At 37.2% G+C, this 20,740-nt stretch overlaps 2 protein-coding genes across 4 annotated transcripts; both read right to left on the bottom strand.

Moving 5' to 3' along the window:
• Positions 1–583: 583 nt before the first annotated feature.
• On the bottom strand, positions 584–13,024 carry LOC103708694 (probable alpha-amylase 2). 3 transcript variants are annotated; one of them, XM_008793746.3, is made up of 13 exons: positions 12,588–13,017; positions 11,871–11,955; positions 11,698–11,737; positions 9,983–10,020; positions 5,950–6,076; positions 5,644–5,870; positions 5,316–5,461; positions 5,103–5,221; positions 2,570–2,658; positions 2,332–2,454; positions 2,147–2,182; positions 978–1,076; positions 584–903 (listed from the first exon to the last, which is right to left on the bottom strand). In XM_008793746.3, exons 2-13 carry the CDS (start codon positions 11,883–11,885, stop codon positions 712–714), a joined length of 1,251 nt encoding a protein of 416 aa, XP_008791968.2. In that variant the 5' UTR covers positions 11,886–11,955; positions 12,588–13,017; the 3' UTR covers positions 584–711. The 3 variants fall into 3 exon arrangements, with proteins under 3 accessions (XP_008791968.2, XP_026661068.2, XP_017698719.2); XM_026805267.2 differs by having other exon boundaries at positions 12,656–13,017; XM_017843230.3 differs by having other exon boundaries at positions 598–903; positions 978–1,096; positions 12,588–13,024.
• Positions 13,025–18,175: 5,151 nt separating this feature from the next.
• On the bottom strand, positions 18,176–19,795 carry LOC120109951 (protein GDAP2 homolog). The gene is made up of 3 exons (XM_039123839.1): positions 19,521–19,795; positions 19,139–19,415; positions 18,176–18,571 (listed from the first exon to the last, which is right to left on the bottom strand). Exons 1-3 carry the CDS (start codon positions 19,675–19,677, stop codon positions 18,349–18,351), a joined length of 657 nt encoding a protein of 218 aa, XP_038979767.1. The 5' UTR covers positions 19,678–19,795; the 3' UTR covers positions 18,176–18,348.
• Between the last annotated feature and the right edge of the window lie 945 nt (positions 19,796–20,740).

Below are 20,740 nucleotides of genomic sequence, written 5' to 3'. Positions count from 1 at the left end.
GAAACATAAATGTCAAGCTCAATAAAAGTGCAAGGCCATATCGACTCACCATGTAGCTAAAGCAATAGTTAATATCCGACCTTCTATCATAAAGAAAGGACAACATGCCTTCGCAACATCTAAATATCTTTGAACATTTAAGTTCTCTCTTGTCTTGTATTGTATAATAATCCTTGACCAAGTTTCTCTTTTCAGATTTCTCATAATTTGATACATTGCTTTAAGATGAGGAGCACGACAACTATTATAAGTTGGCTAACAATACCAGTTACATGAGTGGTATCAGGTCTGGTAGTGGTCAATATATCAGTCATTCTACTAGATGACACATTTCTAGATCAAACAGAAGCTCTCATTTGTCAACGTAAAATTTTAAATTGGAAGCTGCAGGAGTTCTTGCAGTTTTCAGCCAAAAATCTTGCGTCTTCAAGGAAGTTCATTACATACTTCCCTTAGGAGGGCACACTCTAATTCTAGAAGGAGCAAGCTCAAAACTTAGCAGTTGCCAAACGTTCATATAATTATGACCTTTGAAATGACCACATCTGTGAACATATTTCAGGAATGTAATGCAACACAGTTATGCCAAAAGAGAAATTTGACCTAAATATAAAAAGATGATATTATTTCTCAATCCCATATAGTAATAATGTTCTACAAGCATCAGTATTAATTCTGCAGGTACAAGCTTATTTTCTCCAATGCAGAATTCTACTTATGCCACACTGCATATCTATGGCCACTGGTCGCTAGTTTCCACTCCTTGCCACTTGGACACCATGACCCATCCCCAATCTTCATGCACACTTTATTGTCAATGATAGCAGAGTAGAGATCTGACCGGACCTCCAGAATTTTGATTGTCGATCGGCTATGGATATCTTGTTGTCTCCGGATGTTCGTCTGCATGTAATTTAAAAACTTAGAAAGGATTCATGGTTGATCATAAATATTCCATAGGGTATAGTTAAGAGTACCAGTTTCGCAATTTGGTTGTGAATGGAGTCACCCCAATCATAGAAGTGATCATAAAAAACGCTTGGTATCCCAGGATGTGTGAGGATGTATGCATATCCCTGAAAAGCAAGTTGGCAAACTGGGATTAGGGAAGAAAAATCAAAAGAACTTTCAAAGAGATTAAATATTCATTCAATTGTGGAGAGAACTGGATAGAATCTATAGAGAATTAATTTACTTAACTTCTTGGTGAGAAATACTAGTTATAAGGAGATTGATTATTTGTAATATTTCTTGGTGAGAAATCCTGTCAACCCAAGCCCTCAGCTTCCACTATAGACCTCTTCCAGGGGTGCGAGGGGCGAAGCCCCCAGAGGTACGGACCCAATCCGATTTTGATATAAATCTTCTTTTGTTTTCTTTTAAAAAAGCATGAGAGACGGGGTGTCCTGAGGTTAGGGTTTTGTTGAGGCGGTTCTATTCTTCTACTCCATTTTGATTATAGTGAAATCTTGGCTCCATCCTCGCCTGTGGATGTCAGCCTATGACCAAACCACATAAATCTGTGCATATTGTGTTTTTCTTTTTTTCAAATCTCTTTGTTCTTCTTCGATTTCATCTAGATATGTTCATTTATTGTGTTATGCAAATTAGATCCAAGGATAATTGAGAGTTAGAAGCTGAATGTTTTCTAAGCTCTACCTACAAGAACAAGGGTTACGTCAAATTAGGGAAGATCAATTTTTAAGTTCCTATAAATCCATTTTCTATTCTTTATTAATCTACATTTCATTTGATTATTTTTTTTTCCAGTGTTAGTTTTTTTTTTCAGATTTGGTGCTGATATGCATATTAGCTTAGGTCTCAATGTCAACACTTTTTCTAACACACATGGAGAATTCCCAAATCAAAATATTTTCTATCCAAATTTTATGTGCATCAGTAATATATTCCTTTACTAGCAAATTACAAATAGCTATATTTATCAATACAATACTCCAACTTTTGGTTGCTAAACTACTCTTATCTCTTTCTTAAGAGATGAGAGAGCTAAACCATAGTTGGCACGTCTAGTAAAGATATTTTTTCCAAAATTACCATAAACAAGAAGGGTCCAGTAAGTTGGACATCCACTGAGAGTTTGCTTTTTATAATATTAGAGATAGGTGGAAGAAACTTTATGCAATACCTCCATAACGTGATCAACTGGGAAAGGCCAATGACCCTGGAAAAAGTAAATCCTCCAGTAAGTAGATGTTTCGATTTAAACCAGAAGTTGCAATTGCATCAACAAACATCTTTCACACATTATAGCAACTTTTAATATGATCTGATGGCTTATCAGGATGCCAATAATCAAAAAGAGAGATATACCTGAGTTGATCCTGTGTCATGGTTTTCAATGAATGTAACTGATCTTGAAGGCCACCACCCCATCACACCAGGCGCCTTCCCCTGAGGATCACGCAAACGCCATAGCTCTCCCTTAACTGCTTCCTGTATGGAAAATATAGTCCATCTGACAAGTTTTAGCAGGTCAATAGTGCTTGCTGTTGGAACAAAGTAGAGTTCCATTCCTATGAAAAAGAAGACAATCAATTCATTGTCATACCTGAAGGATACCCTTTGTTGTGAAATCAAAGGCAGCACAAAGCCCTCCGGTGTAATCAATCCAGTTAATGATTCTTTGTCTATGACTATCTAAACAATTCACAAGATAATGCATAAAAGTTATTCCTTAAATGAAACTGAATATCCATGCAGATGCTATATAATATAAAATGAATAACACTTTAATTATTACAACATGTACACTGTCAAAAGTCGATATCTAATTGGAATTTGATGTTTTGTGGTGGATAAATTCATGGTCATATAATCAGTGATATTTCAAGGTTTAACACAAGAATTTGACCTGAACAACTCCAGTGACTGATCAGACTCATTTAGATTCCAACTTGTATATTTCTCCAGAATTTTAATTGGTTCAAAGCAAGGTCCGCTGTACCGGTACCGGTCCGGTCCGATACGTACCGGCCGGTACGCGGTGGTTTCAAAAACCACAGCGCACGGCCCTGTGGCCGGTTCGCACCGGTACGAGGCCGGTACCGACCGGTTCAGATAAAAAACCGGAAAATACCGGTTTTTTTGTCGTTCCGGTACCGGTCTAGGACCGGACCGGTACGTACCGGCCGGTACGGCATTCCATGGTTCAAAGTTTAAACTTACTAAGGCACTAAGGATCTAGAATATGGTGAATACATGACATTATGAGCCTCAGCTACGTTCATTAATTTGATCAGGTGGTATGATCCATTCACTATATGATCTGTAAGCCAATTGCATATAACTTGAGGCATGTCCTTAGATCCAGTCATATTTTCCCAAGAAAATAGTAAGTACAACTTGAATAGAAAGATTTTACAATTAATTTTGCATAAACTTTCCTTAGTGTTTATAAAGGTTCAATCATGAGATTAATAGGAGATTATTACTAAACAATTATATATTTCCTCACAGGATGTCATGGAATTCTCAAAACTAGACACACTGAAAGAATAAATAAACATACTAAAGTCTCTTCCAAGATCTATCACCACCTAATTTATCTTTTCAATTAAAACTGCAACTAATTCACATGATTTCGCAACTTTTTGATATTTCAAAATTTTGTAAAGTTGTTCTAGGAACATTCTTGACCAATCCCAATCTCTAAAACAAACAAAAGGTTTACTTTTAACATTATTATAGTGGATCGAACTCATTCTTGAAGGAATCCAACTCTCTACTAATTTCTGAAAGCTCCAATTAGAGTATCAATTTCATATAGCGAGAGCTATTGGTTCAAATCGAATAGCAGGTAAAACCAGGTGAAATCCCCCTTTTTTTCCAGCATGACAACAAACACAGAGGAGTCAACTGGATGACCAAAAAATTTGATAAGTATCCCAGTGCCTGATACATATCTAATTTGAATACATACTCACAGTGATTCTAGTAGCTGAAAGTCAGTGTGCAAATAGCACAATTTAACATTGTGCAGCATCGTAAATCTACCACCCCACTCGACAAACTATTTTTAGTGATGATGCTATAAAGCCTGACTCCTTGTTATAGTTTGAGATGAACTTAGGTCCCTCAAACAATACTTTCTTGTCAGAGGAAAAATACTTGTTATTGCCAATGAAAGTTTCTCATAGTGCGTAATTTTTTTAATGTAATCAGCAAGAAACCTTACTCTAGGAAAAAGAAGGTTCCACCTTCTTTCACATAAGAAATAGCATAAAAGAAGACTCAAGTCCCTAAAATCTCATGAAATGCCAACATTTAAATGTCACCGGAACTTTTTTTCCTAATTTAAAGGAGAAAGAACTTAAAAAGCTTTAAAAATGGAAAATTGCTATAGTGGGTTTTTAACTAAAAATACCTTTTAGTTTTTTTTATAGTCCAAAAAAAGACTTTATAGGTTCCATGCCAACCCCGTGTTGGGTGCCAGTACTAACATGGTACAGCAAAGACCAACACTAAAAATCATGTTTATAAGCATGTTGATCATCAACAGGTTGTTAACCATGGATACCTTCCTACAACTTTACCACTCAAAGTTATCTTCAAACTTTTCATCACCAAGCCCATTAATTCACTAAGGCTAATGCCAGCAATTGCCAGATTTTCTCAAGTCCATCTATTCCTGAAGGCAATTGCTGCCAGTATTGGCTGTAGTCATTGAGGCTGATATTGTTTGCCCTGTTAGGAACAAGAAAAATTATAGAATTATAATTTGTCATGTTCATGAGGGCCCCTTAATTTGTTGATTATATTAGTTCAAAAGATGTCTTGTTTTTCTTCTTTCAGCTCAGAATTCTGCAGTTATTGAAGTAATCAAGTCTCTGTTTGCAAATAAATTAATAAAAAACAGAACATACAAGTATTACATATTATGTAAATAGTCAATGCAGCACCAGATCCATTTTTTATTTTGTTATGTTCCCTATATTAAATCCAGAACTTTAGGTAAGTGCACATAAAATATACTATATCATAGAAGAATCCATCATAATGCAATACAGTGCACTTGTCCAATTATGCAAGAAGATAACTACATATTACTGTACATGAATATATATTTATTACATGATTAATACCTTGGTTGTAGTCCAAGCGATAATCAGGAGGACAGTAGTTGCAGGTATCCCAATATTCCCCCACAGAGAATATTGGCTTGGACTCCTCAACATATTCTTTTACAAACTTAGGGGCATAGCTGAAAATTAGACAACATTCTGTAAACATTAATTTTAAGAAACATTAGCAAGCACGATATTAGAAATGCTAATTTGCATGCGGCATTCATTTACCCTTTTGCAAAATCAAAACGGAAATCTTGAAAACCAATACTTTGGCGAAGCCATTTTAGCCATCCAATTATGTCTTTCCGTACAAATGCTTGGGTATGATCTATGTTCGGAACTCCATGAAAGTTATCACCAGTGCTTCGGCTACCCTGGATGTATAACATAGATATAAGAAGAGAAATGCAACTTCAAGAACCTCTACATCCTTAGCTCCAAAAGTGCAATGTAAGCATGACGTGTCAATGCAGCAATAGCTTAACCACGCAAACTAGTTAATAGATTAATTTGTTTGAAAAGTTAACAAGAATATTATTTCAATAAGTAGCATTACCAGTCCACCAGAACATGATGTTACAGCATGTTCATTCCATGGCAGCGGAATTCCATCATACCGATTGTATGCTCCCCCATGTCCTCGAGTAGTCCCAACTCGATGATTGATAACTATGTCAGCCATTGCCCTGACTTTGTTTTGATCCATTTTTTGAAGTAAAGCTTTCAATTCCAGGTGAGAACCATAAGAAGAATCAAGAGAATAGAGGTTCTGCGGTAGGTATCCTGCAAATAAAGAAGAGAAACATTTCTCTTTTAAGCACTACTTAAAAAAATAGAGATCAACAGCTGCAGTTTTGCTGACCTTCTGGAGAGAATGAATGGGTTACTGGTGGCAGCCATGCTGATGTAAACCCACATTTAGCAAGATCTGCAACCTTCTTTTCCAAATTCTTCCACCAACCATACTTATGAGATTCCCAATTGAAAGCCTGCTTTTCAGTAATGTATCTTAGACATAAATAGTTATCATGCTTATAAAACAGCCTGTTATAAAGTTTTACCACGTCAAGGATACTAAAATAAGGTTTTATCCACCAGCTGATTATGTATTCTTGCTTTAATCTTGTTTCGGCTTCTGAATATTTTATTCAAAAGAACATAATTTCAGATGAACTAGTAGTAAAAAATCCACCCACATCAATCTACACATACAATTTTTGGCTAGTATTCTTTAAAAAACAATCTGCACATATAGTTAAAGAATTTATATATTACAATTTGATATGTATTTTTAAGTTACAATCCGTCATTCACTCATCAAGCAGTCACCTACTTATTTTCCTCCACTGCACTTCTGCAATTGATGACAGCTTTTTTTGCTAATTAGTAAAAGCATTGATGTGTCACACTGATGCATACTAAACAGCCATGGCACAATCTTATGCTGATAGATGTCCCACTTTTCTTCCAATACTTATTATCTCCATGATTTCCAGATTTTTGGTAATGACATAGAGGAAAACTTTAGGATTATGCATTTGTATTGTGCATATAAATGTATTATAATTGGTCTGACATTGTGATATGAAGAGTTGGGCCTATGTTGAGTGTATACGCGCATTGTAGTCCCTGAAGATGTTCCATCATTTGCTCAAGTTATAGGCAACAAGAGCTGCAAATTGCCTGAGATGTTTTTCACAGCCTGTTAATCTCCATTTTTTAATGTAACTACACCGTTAAGCCCTTTGTTTTAGTATTCTTATCACATTGTCGCTAGACTTACAGTTAAAGATGCCTTACAATTTTCAATTATATCTATATTATTCCATATGTATTATTTTCTATATTGTAAGATGTGCACATATAAGACCACATATAGCCAGTGTGTGTTTGCGTGCAACATATATCAACATAGCTTGTATGTTATGTTACATGTGATGATTATGGACAACTTTAAGCAAACTTTTTTGGGGCATTTGGGCTACCATCCACCAAACAAAATGTGGGGGCCCATGCTAGTGTGTGTTTAGTCCCACATTAGTTATGCACTGAATAAATCATGGATATTTATACAGAGCCAAAGGATCCAAATAACACCTTTTTGCTAGCCCTTTTGGATGAGGTCTTACATCATTGCAAATCTAGAGCATACCAGGCACATGGCCTATGTGGACTAGGAGATACTGCAGCATAACCCATTTGGGGCTGACCACAGGCTAATCTTGGTATTTATGATGAAGTTTGAATGGATTTGCACTCTTGGCCTAGCAAGGATGCGAGAGAAACGTGGGGAGTGAGTGAGGACCCATGCGGGTGAGTGTTTGTCCCATATTAGTAATGCATCGAGTAGATCTTGGATATTTATACAAGGACAAGAAACCTAAATAATACCTTTTGGGGTGGCCTTTTTAGGTAGATCTTGGGTGGTTGTAAGATTGATTGCATAAATGCAATATTCCAACTCTTCCACCTCAAGAGTCGTATTAAAGATAAAATCAATTTTCCAAACTCTTCATGATAGCCATGTAGAGCTATCAAGGAAGATTTGTCATTCCATTGTAGTACACTTGTAATAGATCATAGATGTGCTTAACTCAACCTTCTCATTATAGTTTACCATGATATTGTCACTAGAATTAAAAATATATGCCATTAGTAACTAAAGTTGCTATAAAACAGAATAGAACTAAGCATCTTTTTTAGCCATAATTGAAGCGCATAAATCCACCTTCATACTATTATTTGGTATTGGAGCAACCTCTTTCTATTTGAAATAGGCAAATAAGTCAGTAATCACTATTTGCAACACTAGCATACCAACAATAGAGTTATTGTTCTGACAAATTTGAGATGGGCCATTATGCCCTCCCCTCCAACTCAAAATGGTGCAAGAACCATGATAGAAGTTCTATATTAGCTCCCACTAATACTCAAATGCACCAAGACTAGCTCTATTCTATTGATGTTGCATTATTTCCTTCCCGGTTCATCAAAAAACACCTTCATCTCCTTTCTACACTATGCCTCAATAAGGCCTCCTTCATCTCCTCTCTTTAGTGAGTTCCGGCATACATGATAGATTATTTTGGATTTCTTGTCCTTTCACTGACTTAGATTTGTTTGTCCATCATAAAATCTTCTTATCATTGCTCAAATTCAAATTCCTTTCAACCTTCATGTTCAGTTGATCACTTTCCATCTTATTACCATCGTCCATATATAGATGCAAAGACTTTCTTGACCTATGCCTTAGAGGAAGTTGCAAAATCGAGAGTGGGTGCAAAAGCAGGTGCCAATGTAGGGTGTGGGTGTAGGGAAGCAAATATTTTTTAAAAAGAGCACTTTAAAAAGGAAGGAAGTGCTCAAAAATGGGAGAGGATTCTAGTTTCTAGAAAGATTATGAAGCAGGTACGTTACCTTTGTTAAAAGATTCCTACTACGAAGCCTTAGACAAAGCCTAAAGAAAGACCATAAATGTGATCTTGCAGTTGAGACAAACTATCAGTTTCCACTCATATTCTAACAAGATGGTCTCTGCTCTATGATTTCCAAAACGCATTTGAATAGGATCAGGTAAACCACCCTCCACGTGCACCTTGACCAAACTCAATCATGTAAAGGTGTCTTACCTGATGCCTCATTGTAAGCTGTTTGCTTCTCACAATGAAGCGGGTTTTGCAATATGCTATCGATCCTTTTCAATGGCCTCTTTAGGCAGGCAATGAAACCCAGAGTGAGAAACGAGTCCCACTAAGAATAGATTTGAGGTGTGTTTTTAGCTCTGTGCCTTATGCTATTGTCTAACAACAAGAATATGACCCACATAGAACCCAAAACTTCTTGACATATCATGTATGAGCATCATCTTCTCCTCAAAAAATGATGAAGAAAAGCCTATGTTATCAATAAATTTGAAAATCCTCTTCTATTTCCCAGTATCTCTCAACAAATTTACAAAGAAATTCAAATTTGGATATCATGCATAGAATGTTCCCTTATATCTTTTCTTTGAAGTGAACCACAACTCTTCTCTCATCACAGAGCTTTGGTAGGACAGTATCTAACTAAGCATTTTCATCCAAAGAAAATAGGAGGTGTAGTGCCAAAAAGATAGCTCCTAAATGAAGCTGAACTAAGGGGGAAAAAATGAAAGCGGGTTGATGCCTACAGGTTTGCACAGTGGAGGCAGAAAACCCTCTCTGTTCCCAGACAGAATCTAGATTTCACAGCTTGCAAGTCTAATGTCTGCCCATGTTAAGCCATAACAGCATGAGGAGGGGACAAAGTTTTAGATTACTTAATCCTCTTTTCTTCTAAGAAAACTGAAAGGATGGCATAGAGCTGCCTCCTTTCCCATGGGAAGAAAACCTTAGCAGATTCAGACTCCAACAAGCTTCTTCAATGTCATTTAACTTTTTAACCATATAAAATAATTCTATGTAGATAAACCATTCTCAAGATTTTACTCTGACTCAGAAAAAGTTTCAGGCCCTACCTATCGCTCTAACTAAACTTTAAGCAAGTATTCATATTTCTCCTACTAAAAATTGTATTAGTACCATCAGCGAGAAAATTTCTGTCCATTAACAACCTCACTAGGCTGCAACACATATGAAAATACTGATAATAATACATATAAGAACTAGTATATTCTATTGGAACTCTCCTTTGAGGGAGATTCTTTCTCGTGGAATAAAGAATTGTATAAGAAGAAACCTTTCATTTTCACATTATTTAATTCCTGACACCAGGAACTAGATTTTTCATAATTTTCAAATAAATTTAGGATGCCAATTGATGAACATGAATCACTTGGCTTGATATATTATGCATTCTCATTAAATCAATGTATTAATTGAGATCTGATATTAAAAAAGATAATTCCAGTTAATAACCTGAAAAAGAATTTCTCTTCCTTTTTGTATCACTCCATCTGCGATATTGAATAAAAAAACAACAGTTGAATAAGTTAGTATACTCAGAAACAGGACATGATCAGATGAAAGGAACGTAGAAATGCATCATTCTAAGGCAATCATCTCTTTAGAATAACTATGCAGCGTCACTTAATCTGAAAAAGCCGAACCTTAAGCACTTAAAATCTCGTTTAAGCAACATATATTAAAATCTTATAATCAAACCGTTCAACCATATGAATTATGAAGTGCAGATGTGCATGTGCGTTCTTTCATAAAGGGTTTTTTCATGCTGCTGAGGAAATATATATTTCATGGCAAGTGATGAAGCAATTGGTAGTCAGAAATACTTCATCAGCAAAATCCAAAACAAAGTTGAATAGAGAACCTTCCTATATCAGATAGAGCAAGTGTCAGAAGTTATTTAATTTTTTATGCAGGCCAGAACATGAGGTTCCACCAGAAAGTGAGGCCCAAAACAATTTCTGATTGACTCAATCAACAAGCAGTTATTAGCAAGACATAGGTTTAGACCCACTCTTTGAAATACAACCAAAGATCAAAGTGGCTGATATTTGCACTACAATCCATAGACTACAATCCACACCTTATACAATAATATCAGTGCCACCATTTAATTTCAAATATGCTTATATTCGCACATGACGAATCATGTGTTTCCAAACATTCAGACTATGATATGTATCTAACAAATGATTACATAGAACCTACTCATGCTCTACTGCAGAATTGAAGCTTGAAACCTTTGGACAGACTCTGATCAAGTCAATCAAATATGATGTTACTAGAGGATCTATTAGAGGAAACTATATATTTATTGTTAATTACAAGCATTCATTTGAAAAAAAGACTACAAAGCAAGAAACTACTTGACAGCCTTGCCCAGGAGATGGATATGATGGCAATGCCCTAAGCTTGTTGTGAAGTTATGCAACTTCGATATGCTTTAGTGATAACCATTGATCTCCATATATCTAAGCTAACAAATTTGGAAAAAATGTGATTGATAATACATGTTGCTTCAATTTCTTTATGTTTGAAGACACAGCACATCCAGTTTTATCATAACCTCATAAAGACCTTCACAAGAAGGTCATGCCAATTCTAATTATTCTGGTTCAGAAGCTGCTAGCATGTCTATGCGTGCGCACAAAAACATGCAAGCACAATGTATACATACACCCATGCACATGCACATGCACATGCACAGGCATGCAAAGCAATTGCAAAAAGAATTGGCATTTGGGACTTTGTGTGACAAAGAAGAAAATGACTTGTAAGGTGCACCAATTTAATGACTATGCCAGCCATACTCATTAATTGAAAAAGGTACGAATGATAAGAGGGAGGAGGGGTGGCCAGGTGGGGGGAATTTACTGTATATCATCTCCAATGCATTTAAGGTCTATTTACGATTCTATACCTGATGCTTATCTTTTTCATGCCTTCTTTAAATGAGATTCCTGTGCACAGATCATGAATTTTCTGAGGGTGAGTTAACTCTAATGTACATTTCATGTATACTGGGTCAGTCAAACAGAATATATCCTTACTCTCACTGTGCATGAACTTGAAACAGATTCTAAATATAAAGGCCTCCAGCATCAATGATAATTAAAATAAAATAGTCTAGCACTCAAAGTGTTACAGAATATTAGAGGAAACATATTTACCACTAAATGACTCTGTTCTCTTCAATTTGTCATCTGAAACCTGCATTTCGAAGCAAATGAAAATTGAAAATAAAATATGTAGGACATGACTCTGTAGACTGCCAATAATTGGGACCGCAAACTGAAAAGTAAGGGAAATAAGCAAGAGAAGAACAGCAGAAATTACTACATACACTTTTGAAACCCATCTCTGGTCACCAGTCCAGTTGAATAAAGATTTGACGTTAGATGGATAAAGAAGATGCAGGACTATGACCCCTGCATTTTGTAAAAATCCCATATATTGAGTTCAACATCAAAAATAAAACAATATCAGAGAAAAATATTGAAGAACAAATTGAAAGTCTTCAAAATTCACCAGTTCAAATGAAAGTAAAAGATGCTTTAACAGGTACATAAAATGCTCAAACATCAGCACAGGAAAGCATGCTTTGTTCTAGCAACATACTTAAAACTTCGAACAGATATATAAAATGATCGAACGATACAGTCTTTATGTTGTATTCACTGTTTGCATTTCTCCAATCAATTAGCTAGTAGTCTCTCAAAAAATAGGGATTAATCAATTGCTCTAAAAAATGCCTATCTTTGCAAAGCAAAAGTTTTTGCATATTCCCTGACATATTTCCACAAGTGCGGAAAGAAATAGGCAAGTCTAGTAAGTCTCATAAAAGCACCCAAACACACATTCCCAAAACATAGGGAATGCTACCATTATGATCACTACCAGTTTAGAGTCTGAATAATGAATTGTGGAACAGCAGAAGAAGCTCAAGTTATGCGACGGCACGACGAAGGTTGTGTTATTAGTGATCTTAAATTGCTAAAAATACAAACTTTATGCTCCCAAAGGACAAAGATGGAAGAGAATGGAAGAGAAGGAAGCAAACCGAGCAATTTAGAACCGCAAAGGCAAAGAAATCAAAGCCGTGGCTGATGAATGGATCGATGGGACGACCTCCTTCGCCTCCTGGGGAAATTTATAGCGGGTTGAAAAGAGACTTTCGGAATTCCGGTGGCCCCACGGCAGCAAACTACGCCGATTCCGTTCATTCCTCCTCGTTCGTCACTTGGGACAGAAAACGACCGCAAGGTCGAATCGAATCTATGCCATGATCGCCGTACCCGTCTCTCTCGCCGTTGGAAACGAAAAGGGGAGGAGCTCCAGAGCGCGTAGAGGACCTCGGAAATGGAATGTCAAAAGGGTATTGGAGGATCTTGGCAAGGAAAGCGTGAGAATTTTGACGTCCCTCTCTTCGCCCCTTCCGCTGCTTTTTTTGCTTTCAGATCTCTTTATTGGTAGGACTTACGTTCGTTCTTTTTTGCTTGCTTTTTTAAATGTTTTTTTCGTTCTTCTTGTTGTTCTGCCGACGGTTGAGAATGGAGGACAGGGAATCCGAATAATAATAATAATAGGTGATGTTTAGTCACCCAAATGCCAGATGATTCTAGAGATCACTATTTTTGATGTACTATATTTTAGTAATTAAAATTTTTTAGATATTTATGAGTAATCTATTGATATTCTATAAAAATTTATTGAATAAAAATATATTTAGTAATCATATAAAATATACTATTATTGATATAAAGATGTATTAATTGTTATTATAAAATTAATATTTTTTTGTTCATAATTATAATGTCTTGTTTTTTTAATATTAATATTTATTTTGATTAAAAAATAAGACAAATAGAAATAATATATTAAATAATTTCATTATATAAATATAAAGTACAATAATATATTTTTATTATAATTAATATAACAATAATATAATAAATGATATATTATAATTTTATATATATTATAAATATAATATATATATATATATAATATCAATATGATATAATATATATTGATATACTAAGTTATTCTGCTAGACTTAGGGATATTTTTATATTTAAATTCATCTCGGGATCACTATTTTAGGATAATCTTAGAAACTCGGCTTCAAGGACAAATATCCTATCACTAGGTTGAGTGGTGATTTGAGGAGTGTGGCTAATTTAGGATCATTGCTACATAGGTCACCATGGTGCAACCAAATGGTAATCTCGTCGCCTCCCTTCATATTACTTTTGATCTTGGAATGATCACCTCAAGATTTAGGGGTATTTTTAATCTCTAAATTTATCCCAAGATCACTATTTTAGAATAATCTTAGAGACTCGACTTCAAGGACAAGTATCCTATCACTAGGTTGAGTGGTGATTTGAGGAATATGACTAATTAGGATCATTGCCACATAGAATCATCATGGTGCAACCAAATGGTAAACTTGATAGGCAAGTCTTTTTGCTGTGGGTTTCTCATTGAAATTTATCTTAAAATAATTGAAGATGAGATGGAAGATATTGAATTTATCTTTGGAGAATATTGATCATATTCTTCTTTCCTATCCTATTGTCCAGAATGACCAGGACTTCACTTATGCAGCAAACTATTGTAGCTTATGGTGGACGGTTACTTTGGCAACATAGGAATGGCCGTATTTTTTAGCAGGCTATCTCTAATCCCAGGTTTGTTCCACACCAGTCATTTAGATTGGAATCTGAGTTTATTGAAGCCCCAAGGTTCCTTGTTTCAGTTCTTCATGGCATTGGGCCACCTGCAACTCTAGTAGTAGCTCCCCATCCACCTTATCATCATAGATACATTGCGTGGCCCCTCTCCATGGCTTACCGAAAGTCAATTTTGATGGCTCTCTTAGAGCTAATACTGGTGTTGCTAGTTTCTTGATTTAAGATTATGATGGGGAGTATTGTATACTGGAGCTAGAATTGAGATACTAGAGTTGAGAGCTACTGGAGAACTATTTATAGTGACTATCTTTACTCTATGGTTCTTTTGGTTGGGGTAAGTCAGATTACCAGATCATTCAATGATTCTTGGCAATCATTCATTTAGAAAAATGATTGCAGGAGAAAATGATTGGTAAAAAATTTACTCTATAAAATAGTATTAGAAAATTATTATTATGTTTGATTGTAGCTAATCTTATATGAAAATATTGTCAAATTTTCAACAATATTTTTAAATAAATAATTTAAATAATGACACTTTTTTTGTTCAGTCCTTTTGTTGGATATTTATGGTCCACTTATATAAAGGTTGTCCATATAGGCCATTTCGAATATTGAAATATATTTGGATGAGTTAATAAATATTTTTAAATTAATATATTACCCAAACAAGCCCAATCCTACTGGATTACCCAAACAAGCCCTTAATAAGATTTAAATCTAAGGTATGATTTGGTTTAAAGTTTTGGCTGGTTTTAATTTGGATTCCTGTTCTAACCAATTCCATTTCCCCAAATGCTGCAAAAATGCCAGCTTTTAAGAGCAAGATTGAAAAAACTTGGCTTAGGTAAGCATGTAAATCTTCTGTTTTACAAAGAACTACAGAATTTAGTACCCCATTTGTTGTACTGCTCAGGAGCTTCTTACTGTCATGGGCTGAAGCATGCATCTGGGGACTTTGTTATAGTCATGGATGCTTATCTTTCCCACCATGTATTAAATTTTTTTTTTTGGCCGGTTCAGATATTTAGCATATCTGGTATACTGAGTTACCTAGAAAATTAGTCTATCCTCTTGCTTTATTTGCTTTAACTGTTCTGTTCCTGTTCTTTTGACAGCCAAAATATTTAGCAAGCTTCATCAGTAAGTGATAAAACAAAGCACTTCATTATTAGCAGGGAATATATTTACAGCTATCTTTGTGTGAATGGTTCTCCTTTGTAAAGATAGATCTATAATAAGAGGGCTTGCTCCTCTGATGCCTGTTTTTGAATAAGTAATAAAAGTGGTAGCGTGGTTCCTAAGATCTTTTCATGGAGTTGTCTCTGATAATTTAGTATGATTTTTTGCTATCCTGTTTGTCTAATATACTAGATATTGAAACTCCACCATGAATCTATTTTTTTTGTTTATTTTGAAATTGCCAAGTTAGATTAATATCAAGAACGCAAACCCTTCACCTAATATTTTTGAGAATTTCATTAACATAGTAAATATATTATTAACTAGATGATGAAAATTGTCGTAATTAATTCCTCATCATCTCATTGTTTTGAAGAACACCAACATCTTTTTTTTGCGAGAAACCAAGGAAAACTATCTGCTTGTGGTTCCTCATATCATAAAAAGATGCAAAAATCTAATGATATAACCAAGTGAGCTGGCTTTCTATGATTGCAGCAATCTGCTTATCAGATTATACTTTGCCAGACGCAAAACAAGACTGGTGCATCTATAGTTACTTGTACCCATTATTTAGAAAATGGCGGTGTACATGGATAGAACCTTATGCCCTAACTGATAAGTAGGGGAGCAAAGGTACATATCAAGAAAATCAAGCATTGTCGACGCTTTTATAGCGGACTGCATTGGCAGAGGATTTTTATCCAAGCAAGATTCTATCTATTCTTTCCAATTAAATGTTGACTAAGATCGGAAGAAACGGTATTAGAAACTGTACTAGTTCTGCAGTGGAACGACTCAGTACGGGTCGTGCCAGGCCTATACCGAGAGAGAGCACGCTGCCAGAGCTAGAGAAGGAGAAAAGAAAGGAAGAGAGAGCGGAGGAGGGAGGGAGAAGGAGAGGTAGTGGACGTTGGCGGAGGCTGCAGCCGGTTCCCCTGTCGAACTGTGGTAGCTTGGAACGGGCAGAATTGTCCGGTTTGGAACGGTTTCGCCAATCATGATGTCAACATAGCGCGATAACAAGTTGATCCCGGGCTCTTCTTGTGGAAGATTCGATCTTTCTATGACGCCACAAGGGCCAAAGGTTCTGTAGATTTGCCATCCAACCTTTTAGCTTAAGATGTTTCTTCAATGATGACCAAGCACCTCTTGCAAATGGGCATTTGATGAAAGGGTGCGCGACTGTCTCAGCGTTTGCACCACACAAGGGACCTCCGGAAATAACTCCCCAGATCACGCCCGTGAGAAGTCAATTCTTGAGAGCAAGCAAGAGGAAAACTTTAGGAAAAGGTTATCACATTGAAGAGGAAACTTCTTGTTACCTTTTTTTTGTCCTGCTTGCTATGGACCATTTCCTGTTGCCATTTTTAAGTCATCCATGCTTATATATAATTGAGCTTTGTGCATTAGAGAGTCCTTATAGTTCTCTTTTCAGAGTAACTCTGTTGCTCGCACCTGTTACTTACTTGACCTCACTTGGAAATTAGCAATTATTAGGAAATCGAGATTATCATTCTGTTTAACCTACTAAAATGTCTTAAGATATTGAAAAAAGAATTATCTGCTTTTCAGATCAACAAATTCTCGCAATAATAGAGGCAGTGCCTCCTGATATGAGATCTTGATGAAATTTGATGTTCATAACATAAATAGAGCAATTTCTGTGAGATGCTTTACTTTGATCTTGATACGTCTGGTTCATTCCTGATTTTTCATGCAAACAGTTGTTCTTCCATGAAAAATTGAGCAAGAGATGCTTGTGTCGCATTTTTTGGTGAAAGATGTAACTTTATCGAGTTTTTTCCTTCTGATCTTAAAGTTGCTTTTCATTAACTAATATCTTATTCTCTCCTCACAATTGTTAATGATTACGCGATTCTATAGCTTTGGCTGCTTGAGTGCTATCAATGTTGGCAGAATTTTTGTAGCAATTTATGTTTTGAATGGTTACTAGTTCTCTAAAGATAAGCGTTTCATTCAACAATTATTGGAACGTACAAAGCTTTTGCCTAGTATTTGCTGACACAGCAAAATGTCATATCGTCCAAAAGATCATCCACGTATATCAAGTATGAAATTGCTTTAGTTTGATACACCTGACTCCCAAATTTTCCGGATATCCATTCACCATTCGTCAAACAAATAAACATAAAAAAAAATATTAATTTTTGAGTAAATTGTAAAATTCTTTTTAATGTTTATGTTTATCACAATTACACTCTTTGTAAAGTTGAAATTATTGGAAGAAAAGGAGACTCGGCCACAGTAATTAGGTGGATCCATGGAGGTCTGAGGGATACAAGCTCCGAAGAAAAAGAGTTATTTCGAGCACTACGTGAGCTGTTAAAAAAAATAAATTTTATGGCTCTTATATTATGTAAAATTATTTTAGTTATTTTTGAAACTTTTTTGATATGACATTTAGATCTTATTTAAAATCAAAGATTTGATTAATATTTTATATTAAAATATTAGATAAAAATCTACAAGATAAATATAGATTTTTTAATCTACTACTATTATTATTATTATTTTACTTAGGAGTAACGGAGGAAGCCACTTCCCCGAATTTATTAACCGCAAATTATTGGGGGTGGCCGGTGGCCACGCAACGCCCATCTGGGACGATAGATATCACCTGTCACGTCAAATACCACCAATCCTTATCATGCACATGACACCGTACCCTTTTTTGGGGGTTATCTGATCGCATTCTTTCCCCTGACACTCACCAAAATTATCCACCAGGATGCCCCAAATCCAGAAAAACAGAAACAACCAACCGGCTCAAAGATGGCATTATAATATTTATAAGTGCTGAAACTAGTATTTAATATTTACACAAAATTACAGCTAGAAAACTGTAACCATCTCCAGAATCTCTCTACATGTTGATTCCATAGGAGTGAACGAGGAACACGGTAGGGTGGTTACGGGGTTTCAGGAGATACAGCGGAGCGAATACATGGAGGCGGCCGAGTCCATCGCGGGCGCATCGAAGGCGCGGCGATGATGATCGCTCTCCAGGCCGTAGTCCATCAAGGGACGGTGCTCCAGTTCCTCATCATGATCGTGCACGAATTCTGGGATCTCGATCTCGCCCTTCCTCATGTGCTCCCACAGGAACTCCAGCCTGCTCACGTACCGCAGCTTCCCGTACAACCTGTTTGCAAAAAGCCCGTTTTAGAAGAAATTAATGCATGATAATTGATACTGATTTTAATTACTTGATCAAGTTGTGCGCTGACTGCGCTAAAATGCGCCAGAAGGCAATAAAGCCCTCTTGTGATCTAATTCCAATCAATTCGATTTATTGGATCGGAGCGCATATACTAATGTGCGCCGGGGAAGAAGAATGATACGGACAACAAAGTCAACTAATGCAGCATAGTATTCAATTCATCGAATGATAGCGTGCGCCGGGAGGCAAGGGCACACGCTTCCCCGCTCACGTTAGAATTCATCCGTACAATGGACTAACGTGCACCTTGGGGGTGAAGAAAGTGGAAGGGCCCCGGTTCACGCTAGAAATCCTCCGCGCAAACGGGCTAACGTGCGCCCCAGCGTCCGTCCGCCAGTTTGGGTGAACAAGTTTCCTCGACGCACCATTCGAATCGCCGGACGCTCAAGGATGCGCCGGAAAGCACGGTTCCTGATAGAAATCCCTCATAGAGATACACTAACGTGCGCCGGGAGAGGGGGAGAGAGAGAGAACAAGGGCTGTGCTTACCCGGCGCTGAAGAGGAACCGGCCGAAGGTGGCGAAGAAGAGGCGAGACTGGAGGCCCGGGTGCACGAAGTACACCGCCTGGAGCCCCTCCCTGACCGCCGCCGGCAGCGCCTCGTACACCGACCGCAAAGCCGCCACCCCCGGAAAATTATCCGACCTCTGAACGTAAGTATGGACATAAACCACGCAGAACGGCCTCCCCCCGAGCTCCGGAAATATCCTCCTCTCCAGATACCCTTTCAACGCCTCCTCTCCCACCGCCCCGCTCAACTCCCTCGCTGCAACAAACCAACAACCGAGAAATCATGCATCAATTTTCCGATCCAAACGTTCCATGAAAACGATCGAAGATACGATCAAGAAACGAGGACGGGAGTTGAAACCTGGAAAGAACTTGCCGACGATGCGGAGGATCCGGCGGCCGCGCTTGTCACGGCCCTGGATCTTGAAGACCTGGAGATTCTCCAGGAGCTGTTCTTGATCCGTGAGCGGAGTCATCATGGTGGAATTATTAATAGTACCAAGGGGAGCGCTCATCATGGCCAATTCTATTTCTAGATCTAAAGAGAACGAGAAAAAAAAAAGGGAAAAAGATGGAGTCTCCAATGAAGAAGAACGAGGACAACAATGGCAAAAGAAGAGAGTTTGGGGATGTGAGACCTGAGAGCGAAAGAGGGGACGGGAAGGTGGCGTTATATAAGGGGACGAGAGGGATTTTTGACGCTCTCCAGACCCCTTCTTATCTCGTACCGAGCAAATTCCCGAAGAGTTGCCAACCGGGGTTTTTTAGTGAACCGATACGGAAAACCTGGTGGCTTAGATGATATCTGGGCGAACTGTGGGGGACGCATAGGAGGAGGAGTGGGAACGGAGGAAAAGAGGGGATTCGATAAGGGGAATATTCCCGGGCATCTTCCCTTTTGTATCGGAGTGAGGCTGGCCCGGTGGGACGCTGGACGTGGACCACGTGGCGGGGCTCGAACCGAGCAGCCACGTATGGGTCAGGGGATGTATCCTTTCCCTGGATTCAAATCGGACGCATCGGCGGACGCGTTTTCGGTCGGTTAAGTGGTATCTAATAATTTATAGATAGGCCCCATCTACATTTTCTAGCTGCCCAATCACAATCTCTTTTGGGACTTGACATAATATCCATATGATTAGGCTCTTTTTGCTCCAAATTTCTTCTAAACTTGGTTGTTTCTCGATTTGATCAACCTTGTGATATTCTAAAATTTTTTGTGAACTTGATCCAACCTCTAACTGATCAAGTTTTCTCAGCTTTAAATTTTTATTTTCAAACCCATCCTGCACTTTGTTTGTATCTCTGGGAGAGTTTGGGGCTAAAATCCACTTCTCATGCAAGTTTTGTTTAAGAACGTTTTAATTCATGACCTGGCTTGATCTTGAGCTAGTGAATAGCTATAAAAAATTTTGACCCTATCTTTGGCTTTTTATTATGAATACAAAGATAATTTTATCTATCCACCGTAGCTCGGTGAATCCATGTCACCTTCTAAGATTTCAAAATTCACTTTTTTTTTTGCGTCCACATTATCTAGAGTGTCTATCTACATTATTTTTAACTTTTCCAAGATATCCA

Source organism: Phoenix dactylifera, chromosome 2 (genome assembly GCF_009389715.1).
Source record: "Phoenix dactylifera cultivar Barhee BC4 chromosome 2, palm_55x_up_171113_PBpolish2nd_filt_p, whole genome shotgun sequence".
Classification (NCBI taxonomy): domain Eukaryota; kingdom Viridiplantae; phylum Streptophyta; class Magnoliopsida; order Arecales; family Arecaceae; genus Phoenix; species Phoenix dactylifera.
This window is presented reverse-complemented; position numbering and strand designations above follow the sequence as displayed.

Bases quoted from the DNA above. Each gene is read 5' to 3' on its own strand.
- LOC103708694 (XM_008793746.3), bottom strand. The intron at 10,021-11,697 runs GTAAATATGTTT...TCAATATCGCAG, and splicing joins GAGAACAGAGTCATTTAGTG to ATGGAGTGATACAAAAAGGA. The intron at 5,462-5,643 runs GTAATGCTACTT...TTATACATCCAG, and splicing joins CATCATGTTCTGGTGGACTG to GGTAGCCGAAGCACTGGTGA.
- LOC120109951 (XM_039123839.1), bottom strand. From the start codon at position 19,677: ATGATGAGCGCTCCCCTTGGTACTATTAATAATTCCACCATGATGACT. The intron at 19,416-19,520 runs GTTTCAACTCCC...GGTTTGTTGCAG, and splicing joins CGTCGGCAAGTTCTTTCCAG to CGAGGGAGTTGAGCGGGGCG. The intron at 18,572-19,138 runs GTAAGCACAGCC...TTTTGCAAACAG, and splicing joins CGGTTCCTCTTCAGCGCCGG to GTTGTACGGGAAGCTGCGGT.